This window comes from Aquarana catesbeiana, linkage group LG13 (genome assembly GCF_042186555.1).
Source record: "Aquarana catesbeiana isolate 2022-GZ linkage group LG13, ASM4218655v1, whole genome shotgun sequence".
NCBI classification, from domain to species: Eukaryota; Metazoa; Chordata; class Amphibia; order Anura; family Ranidae; genus Aquarana; species Aquarana catesbeiana.
This window is the reverse complement of record NC_133336.1, coordinates 191,824,315-191,834,612: the sequence shown is the minus strand read 5'-3', so window position 1 is coordinate 191,834,612 and position 10,298 is coordinate 191,824,315. Positions and strand designations below refer to the sequence as shown.

General features: G+C 42.2%; 1 protein-coding gene across 3 annotated transcripts in view; it reads left to right on the top strand.

Moving 5' to 3' along the window:
- Window positions 1-270: 270 nt before the first annotated feature.
- Window positions 271-10,298, top strand: part of LOC141117095 (high affinity immunoglobulin gamma Fc receptor I-like) — a 30,617-nt gene continuing 20,589 nt past the window's right edge. For 2 of the 3 annotated variants that reach the window (XM_073609705.1, XM_073609706.1), the window contains exon 1: window positions 271-372. In XM_073609705.1, the coding sequence (XP_073465806.1) occupies window positions 342-372 (31 nt within the window). In that variant the 5' untranslated portion in view covers window positions 271-341. The remainder of the gene's footprint in view (window positions 373-10,298) is intronic. The other variant, XM_073609707.1, reaches the window with a different exon arrangement.

Here is a 10,298-nt window from a genome sequence, read left to right as displayed (position 1 = left end):
TCCAAGACTGTTTATTGAGACAGACTGGATGCCTTGTGCCTTGGCTGCTTTGCACTAACTTGGGAAAGAACCTAAATCTAAATCCCTATGGGGGACGAGCACTACACTAGTAAAAAATATATTTGTCTACGTGACCTGACGTTAGGGAACAGCTGACCAGTTTCTCAATTTTTTTACATTTTCTTTTTCTAAAATTAGTCCGCAGATTGCAAACGTTTCTGAAAAAGAAGTTTCTATATTTTTGCTTAACCCTCCTTGTTACATACAGGAAGAACATTGGGCTTATTTTCTTCTCCTTTTAAAATGTTCAGCATTACTTGTATCTACTTAATCTTGTCAACATGAGTCCAAAATTCTCTGCGCTGTTGATCTGTAAGTAAATTCTATTAATTTTTTTTCTTATTATTGAGTAAATCTAGGATCTTATAGCAGTGAAGATTTAATTATTAAGGAAATTATTATTATTATTTTTTCCCCACAAATAGAGTTTTCTTTTGGTGGTATTTAAACACCACTGCATTTTTTTTTCACTATAAACAAAAAAGGCTGACAGTTTTAAAAAAAAAAAAAAAACAATATTTTTAACTTTCTGCTATAAACGTATCCAATAAATAAAAATAAAAAATCTAATTTTTTCATAGGCCAGTATGTATTCTGCTACATATTTTTGATTTAAAAAAATCCCAATAAGCCTATATTGATTGGTTTGCGCAAAAGGTATAGCTTCTACAAACTATGGGATATATATTGGAATTTTTTATTTTACTTTATACTAGTAATCGTGGCAATCAGCGTCTTATAGCGTGACTGCGATGTTGTGGCGGAGATTCTGACACTAACTGACACCTTTGACACTTTGTGGGAACCAGTGACACCAATAGAGTCATCAGTGCTGAAAAAAACACTATATTACCAAAAGTATTGGGGCAAATTGAAGGATAGAGAAAAATTGAGTTTATAGACACATATAAAATAATTATAACACATTTTTAATAGTTCACATCTATTAACTACATATAGTAATATGTACATATTAGTACTATTAAAAATTTGTTATAATTATTTTATATGTGCCTATAAAGTCCATTTTCATTATCATTCAATTTATCACTACTAGGATGTGGCACTTTTTATCTAGGGTGTTTTGATTGCCACCCCAGGGCATGGCAATCAATCTCTTTTCCAAAAGTATTGGGACACCTGCCTTTAAACGCACATGAACTTTAAAGGCACCCCAGTCTTATGCCCCGTACACACGGTCGGACATTGATCAGACATTCCAACAACAAAATCCTAGGATTTTTTCCCACAGATGTTGGCTCAAACTTGTCTTGCATACACATGGTCACACAAAGTTGTCGGAAAATCTGATCATTGTGAACGTGGTGACGTAAAACACGTACATCGGGACTATAAACGGGGCAGTAGCCAATTGCTTTCATCTCTTTATTTATTCTGAGCATGTGTGCCACTTTGTGCGTCGGATTTGTGTACACACGATCGGAAATTCCGACAACGGATTTTGTTGTCGGAAAATTTTATAGCCTGCTCTCAAACTTTGTGTGTCGGAAAATCCGATGGAAAAAGTCCGATGGAGCCCACACACGGTCGGAATTTCCGACAACATGCTCCGATCGCACATTTTCCGTCGGAAAATCCGACCATGTGTATGGGGCATTAGTCTGTAGGGTTCAATATTGAGTTGGCCCACCCTTTGCAGGTATAACAGCTTCAACTCTTCTTGGAAGGATGTCCGCAAGGTTTAGGAGTGTGTCTATGGGAATGTTTGATCATTTTTCCAGAAGCGCATTTGTGAGGTCAGGAACTCATTCATCCCAAAGATGTTCTATCAGGTTGAGCTCAGGACTCTGGACAGGCACTGATTCACAGTCATGTTGGAACAAGAAGGGGCCATCCCCAAACTGTTCCCACAAAGTTTGGAGCATGAAATTGTCCAAAATGTCTTGGTATGCTGACACCTTAAGAATTCCCTTCACTGGAACTAAGGGGCCAAGCCCAACCCCTAAAAGACAACCCTACACCATAATCCCCCCTCCACCAAATGATAATTTGGACCAGTGCACAAAGCAAGGTCCATAAAGACATGGATGAGTGAGTTTGAGGTGGAGTAACTTGACTGGTCTGCACAGAGTTCTGACCTCAACCTGATACAACACCTTTGGGATAAATTAGAGCGAAGACTGCGAGCCAGGTCTTCTTGTCCAACATCCATGCCTGACCTCACAAATGCGCTTCTGGAAGAATGGTCAAAGATTTCCATAGACACACTCCTAAACCTTGTGGACAGCCTTCCCAGAAGAGTTGAAGCTGTTATAGCTGCAAAGGGTGGGCCAACTCAATATTGAACCCTATGTACTAAGACTAGGATGCCATTAAAGTTCATGTGCGTGTAAAGGCAGACGTCCCAATACTTTCGACAATATAGTGTATGCACTGTCCCTGTACTAATGACACTGACTAGGAAAGGGTTAAACATCAAGGCGGTCAAGGGGTTAAATGTGTGCCTAGTCAGTGTTTGTGTACACTATGTGTGCTGCTCTCACTAAAGGAAGTAATAGCTTTCATTCCCTGCTTTGCAGGGAAAAAGAAATCCATTACTTCCCGCTAACAGGACAGGACTCTGCCTTATTTATAGAGACCCGACTTTTGTGTTTTCTGGGTGATCAGCGGGGACCGGTGGTGATCTTGTCAGAAACCATGAAATCAGACCGAGACAGAAGTACAGTTAAATCACACTTGTTTAATAATAAAAGTAAAAAGAACAAGCGTAGTCAAAACATAGCCAGAGTTCAGTAACCCGAAAGGATAGTCAGCCAAGCCAGAAGTCAGGGATCAATGTAGTGGAACAGCAAGCAGGATCTGGAGCCAGAAGGGATGTCAGCAAAGCAAGTCTTTAAACAGGAACGCAGGAGATGTTTCTTGTGATGTTGACCAAGGTGAAGGCAGAGATCCACTGGACTGGACGGCTTAAGTAGGCAGGACTGACGAGCAGGATATCATCAACACGTGAGTTACTGTGGAGAGAGATGGGAGCTGGCAATTAGCCGACAGTTGAGCGGCCAGCTCAGACAAGGAAGGGCTGAGCCCAGCCCTGACAGATCTCTTGGCCGGCACCTGTTGATTGACATATGCCGTGTTTAATCACAGCTTGGCCGGGTCGCCGGCAGCACGCGCAAGTGCCACCTACCTGGAAGTCCCGACTTGCATACTAGCTATGTGATCTGGCGCAGCGGGGCCACCTTGCTATCGAATATCTAAGTTAATAGGACACCAGCAAAATAAATTATCTTAAAGGTTATTTTTAGCTTTTTAGTTTTGGATAGACATGGGAAGGGTTAGAACCCATCTGTGCTGCTACTGGAGATATTAACCTTCTCTATTTTAAGGTTTAGTTCACAATTTCAGAAGGAATGAAAAGGCGATCTAACACCCTTCACCCTTCCTACCCCCCTCCTCGGTCCCCGCTGTACCAGGACCAGGATATGGGAAAGGTGTGGGGTTTCACTCCACACTTTTATTTTTTCTAAAAGGGCAAATTTACACTTTGACTTGTCTATAAGGTAAAAGGCAGTGGCGGCCTCGTCCATAAAGGGCACACAGGCGCCGCCTCCCCTATCCATGCGCCCAGCCCTCTGATCTACATATCAGTGGCGCCGCACCATGGATTCCAATGTGGGGTGGGTGTTTTTTTGAAGCACTTGATTAGAGCCAGAGGCTCTAATAGTTTGCAATAAAGGGTGAGCCCACCCAGTTTTGTGACCATAGCGAATGGATTTTTGCTATTATCACACTAAAGTCCCTCCCCGCCAATCAGGAGGCAGGTCTGTGAGACCTGTTTTCCCGAATGGCCAACGCATCAGGCGATCCTGTTGGATGCCTAGCACTTTGGCAGAAGACACACGACGTCGGAAGCTGGAGGAGCGGACACCAGAGCTGTCCAGGAGAGGACACCACAGCCCCGCCACACAACACGAGCGGGTAGGTGCCGGAACGCCCGTGGCAGGGGGGTGCTGTTTTGGTGCCATACCACGCCTCCGGTGGGGGGTGTTGTTTGTTTGCTGCCCCCCCAAAAGAAGAACCCAACAATCGCCACTTGTAAAGGGGGATATAAAATCCACCACAACAGAAATTATAGAAAAATGTTCGAATGGGGATGCCTGTTCAGATGACAATTGTCTAGAAGAGGATCACGTTGGGGATGTTTTATCTTATTTCCTTTTTTTATGTCTCCAGGACAGAAATTGAAGGGAAATTTTCCCAACCTGAAAATTTTGGCTCTAAATACAGGGGAAAACTTTCCTTCCTTGTTATTAACTTCCCCAAACATACACTTTATTTTTATTTCCGAAAAATAAGATTGTGCAAACTATGCTGTCTGACCTTGTACTATGAGTGTGGAGTAGGGTTCTCTCATTTTCTCAACAATTATTTGGTCACTTGATCTTTGTTGAAAGGGGAGATTGGAGTTTAGGCTAATACTAGACTTTATAAAGGATCACGTGGCCAATGCCTAGGCTCCAATAGAATCCCGGAACAGGAATCTGACTTAGATAAGGCTTGTGTGGTTTCCACTAATGCTTATGGGTTGAAATGTTGAGCAGGCGATTATTTTAATAGGACTGTCATAAAGCTTGTTTTGTTCAGTTTTGGATAACATGAGGAAATGCTAAAACTAATCAAGTTTTATTTCTGTCTATGACCCCATAGGGGAGGTTTCTTCTCACTTCCTGTGTGACCAACAGTACAGTAATTAATGGGAATCTCTCCTGAACACAGACAGTAGTTAAATCATAAACGTAAAAAAAGAAAGAAAAACTGCTGCGCCAACCAATCAAACCAATAAAAGTGAAAATTAGATATAGTGAGAAAATAAGCAGCCAACACCACCAATTAGACTAATTGTGACAATAAATAAAGAGACAAAAAGTGTAGCGCTAAACTGTATCTGTTAGCAACATCAAAATGAGCTAAGGTGACAAACAGTGTGTATCAGGAATTGTATTAAATTAGACCTCATATATAAGTACAGAAAACCCGTGATAAATCCAATATTCCAAAGAAAACATCTATTCACATATCTACTGTACTTTGTCAGTCAACACAATCAAACTGTGCTGGGATGACAAACAGTGTATCAAAAGGTGAGTTTGTATTTAGGATAGTACATCAATGAGGAATCCAATATTCCAACGGGAACCTCTATTGGCATATCCTCTATAATGAAACAATGTAAAACAAATGTGCATCACACAAACTAAGCCTAAAACCTAAAAAACCAACATAGGCATGTATGTATAAGGGTAAATGGTAAGTCTCTGAGGTGAGGACAGTTCATATAATCAGATGGAGACTTCTTAGAGCATAGGTATCTATCTCAAAATGACATTTGCTGGATTCCTCCAGTGATCAGCCTGGTGTAAGAATAATATAGAATGCCCTTACCGGACGCGGTGGACTCACAGGCCGTACAGCGGTGAGTCATACGAGCTTGGACCGTGTACCACGGTAGGGTTATAGTTGTTCTTGATCCACCATCAGATGATCTTGATAGAAAACTCTAACCATAAGCGGTCTCCCGGGTTCATCCTCCAGCACTCACTTGGGACTCAGACGATTTCAGACAGGGACAATAGGATAAGAAAGGCTCCACATAGTGTGAATTCCGATTTCTCTTTCAAGTACTGGGGATGTCCTCAGACTCTGCTGTCTTGCTGTTTGGCATGGAGCGGCTCACAGTCAGTTCAGAGCAACATTCAGTGTGTCATTCAACATTCACACTGAATGTTGCTCTGAACTGACTGTGAGCCGCTCCATGCCAAACAGCAAGACAGCAGAGTCTGAGGACATCCCCAGTACTTGAAAGAGAAATCGGAATTCACACTATGTGGAGCCTTTCTTATCCTATTGTCCCTGTCTGAAATCGTCTGAGTCCCAAGTGAGTGCTGGAGGATGAACCCGGGAGACCGCTTATGGTTAGAGTTTTCTATCAAGATCATCTGATGGTGGATCAAGAACAACTATAACCCTACCGTGGTACACGGTCCAAGCTCGTATAACTCACCGCTGTACGGCCTGTGAGTCCACCGCGTCCGGTAAGGGCATTCTATATTATTCTTACACCAGGCTGATCACTGGAGGAATCCAGCAAATGTCATTTTGAGATAGATACCTATGCTCTAAGAAGTCTCCATCTGATTATATGAACTGTCCTCACCTCAGAGACTTACCATTTACCCTTATACATACATGCCTATGTTGGTTTTTTAGGTTTTAGGCTTAATTTGTGTGATGCACATTTGTTTTACATTGTTTCATTATAGAGGATATGCCAATAGAGGTTCCCGTTGGAATATTGGATTCCTCATTGATGTACTATCCTAAATACAAACTCACCTTTTGATACACTGTTTGTCATCCCAGCACAGTTTGATTGTGTTGACTGACAAAGTACAGTAGATATGTGAATAGATGTTTTCTTTGGAATATTGGATTCATCACGGGTTTTCTGTACTTATATATGAGGTCTAATTTAATACAATTCCTGATACACACTGTTTGTCACCTTAGCTCATTTTGATGTTGCTAACAGATACAGTTTAGCGCTACACTTTTTGTCTCTTTAGTAGTTAAATCATGTTAGATGTGGGGACCGGTTATGATTTTATGATACAGTATCTCACAAAAGTGAGTACACCCCTCACATTTTTGTAAATATTTTATTATATCTTTTCATGTGACAACACTGAAGAAATGACACTTTGCTACAATGTAAAGTAGGGAGTGTACAGCTTGTATAAGTCCCGGTTCACACTACAGCGACTTGGGATCCGACTTGTAAGTCCTCAAGTCACCCCAAGTCGCTGGACATAAGAAATGCCATAGAAGTGAATGAGAGCCGTCTTAATGTACACTTTACAGGAAAAAGAAACATTTACCCATGTACTCTCTACATTTACCCAGGCAACCCCCTCCCTCCCACAGAGCTGATTATTCTGTGATTGGCCACAGCCAAAGTCGCCTGTCCTGGAGGCGACTTTAAGTCGCGTTGTAAATTGCTCAAAGTCACACTGAAGTCGCCTCCAAATCGCCTTGCAAAGTCGCGCTGTAAGTCGGGTTGCCCCTGTGTGCACTAACAGTGTAAATTTGCTGTCCCCTCAAAATAACTCAAAACACAGCCATTAATGTCTAAACCGCTGGCAACAAAAGTGAGTACACCCCTAAGTGAAAATGTCCAAATTGGGCCCAATTAGCCATTTTCCCTCTCCGGTGTCACGTGACTCGTTAGTGTTACAAGGTTTCACGTGTGAATAGGGAGCAGGTGTGTTAAATTTGGTGTTATCGCTCTCACTCTCTCATACTGGTCACTGGAAGTCCAGCATGGCACCTCACGGCAAAGAACTCTCTGAGGATCTGAAAAAAAGAATTGCTCTACATAAAGATGGCCTAGGCTATAAGAAGATTGCCAAGACCCTGAAACTGAGCTGCAGCATGGTGGCTAAGACAATACAGCAGTTTAACAGGACAGGTTCCACTTAGAACAGGCCTTACCATGGTCAACCAAAGGAGTTGAGTGGATGAGCTCAGCGTCATATCCAGAGGTTGTCTTTGGGAAATAGACGTATGAGTGCTGCCAGCCTTGCTGCAGAGGTTGAAGGGGTGGGGGGTCAGCCTGTCAGTGCTCAGACCATTCGCCGCACACTACATCAAATTGGTCTGCATGGCTGTCATCCCAGAAGGAAGTCTCTTCTAAAGATGATGCACAAGAAAGCATGCAAACAGTTTGCTGAAGACAAGCAGACTAAGGACAGGGATTACTGGAACCATGTCCTGTGGTCTGATGAGACCAAGATAAACTTATTTGGTTCAGATGGTGTCAAGCATGTGTGGCGGCAACCAGGTGAGGAGTACAAAGACAAGTGTGTCTTGCCTACAGTCAAGCATGGTGGTGGGAGTGTCACGGTCTGGGGCTGCATAAGTGCTGCCATAACTGGAGAGCTACAGTTTATTGAGGGAACCATGAATGCCAACATGTACTGTGACATACTGAAGCAGAGCATGATCCCCTCCCTTCAGAGACTGGGCCGAAGCTGAGGGTAAAGGTGATGGACTGGCCAAGCATACCTCCAGACCTAAACCCTATTTAGCATAGGAGGTTCTAGGAGCGCAAGGTCTCTAACATCCACCAGCTCCGTGATGTCGTCATGGAGGAGTGGAAGAGGACTCCAGTGGCAACCTGTGAAGCTCTGGTGAACTCCATGCCCAAGGGGGTTAGGGCAGTGCTGGAAAATAATGGTGGCCACACAAAATATTGACACTTTGGGCCCAATTTGGACATTTTCACTTAGGGGTGTACTCACTTTTGTTGCCAGCGGTTTAGACATTAATGGCTGTGTGTTGAGTTATTTTGAGGGGACAGCAAATTTACACTGTTATACAAGCTGTACACTCACTACTTTACATTGTAGCAAAGTGTCATTTCTTCAGTGTTGTCACATGAAAAGATAAAATAAAATATTTACACAAATGTGAGGGGTGTACTCACTTTTGTGAGATACTGTATTTTCATGAATGTTTTTGTCCTGTTTAGTGATTTCCCCACACTCGTGTAGTAGTAAAACATTTTCTATTTACACTGGGGACTTCAAGCATGTCGTGTTAACATACAGAAAATGATTTGTATATTATTATTTGTTTGAATTTATTTGAATATTATTTGTTTAAAACCAAGTTACAGTGAGGGAAAAAAGTATTTGATCCTCTGCTGATTTTGTTCTTTTGCCCACTGACAAAGAAATGATCAGTCTATAATTTTAATGGTCGGTTTATTTTAACAGTGAGAGACAGAATAAAAATAAAAATATCCAGAAAAAAGCATTTAAAAAAAGTTATAAATTGATTTGCATTATAATGAGTGAAATAAGTATTTGATCCCCTATCAATCAAGATTTCTGGCTCCCAGGTGTCTTCTATACAGGTAACGAGCTGAGATTAGAAGCACACTCTTAAAGGGAGTGCTCCTAATCTCAGCTTGTTACCTGTATAAAAGACACCTGTCCACAGAAGCAATCAATCAGATTCCAATCTCTCCACCATAGCCAAGACCAAAGAGCTGTCCAAGGATGTCAGGGACAAGATTGTAGACCTACACAAGGCTGGAATGGGCTACAAGACCATTGCCAAGCAGCTTGGTAAGAAGGTGACAACAGTTGATGCCATTATTCGCAAATGGAAGAAACAGAAAATAACTGTCAAACTCCCTCGGTCTGGGGCTCCATGCAAGATCTCACCTCATGGAGTTTCAATTATTATGAGAATAGTGAGGAACCAGCCTAGAACTACACAGGAGAATCTTATCAATGATCTCAAGGCAGCTGGGACCATAGTCATAGAAAACAATTGGTAACACACTACACCATGAAGGACTGAAATTCTGCAGCACCCGCAAGGTCCCCCTACTCAAGAAAGCACATGTACAGGCCCGTCTGAAGTTTGCTAATGAACATCTGAATGATTCAGAGGAGAACTGGGTGAAAGTGTTGTGGTCAGATGAAACCAACATCGAGCTATTTGGCATCAACTCAACTTGCCGTGTTTGGAGGAGGAGGAATGCTGCCTATGACCCCAAGAACACCATCCACACCATCAAACATGGAAGTGGAACTATGCTTTGGGGGTGTTTTTTTTGCTAAGAGGACAGAACAACTTCACCGCATCAAAGGGACGATGGATGGGGCCATGCACCGTCAAATCTTCAGTGAGAACCTCCTTCCCTCAGCCAGCGCATTCAAAATGGGTCGTGGATGGGTATTCCAACATGACAATGACCCAAAACACAAGGCCAAGGCAACAAAGGAGTGACTCAAGAAGAAGCACATTAAGGTCCTGGAGTGGCCTAGCCAATCTCCAGGCCTTAATCCCATAGAAAATATGTGGAGGGAGCTGAAGGCGTCAGCCTGGAAACCTTAATGACTTGGAGAGAATCTGCAAAGAGAAGTGGGACAAAATCCCTCCTGAGATGTGTGCAAACCTGGTGGCCAACTACAAGTAACGTCTGACCTCTGTAATTGCCAACAAGGGTTTTGCCACCAAGTACTAAGTCATGTTTTGCAAAGGGGTCAAATACTTATTTCACTCATTAAAATGGAAATCCATTTATAACTTTTTTGAAATGCGTTTTTTTGGATGTTTTAGTTGTTATTCTGTCTCTTATTGTTAAAATAAACCTACCATTAAAATTATAGACTGATCATTTTTTTGCCAGTGGGCAAACGTACAAA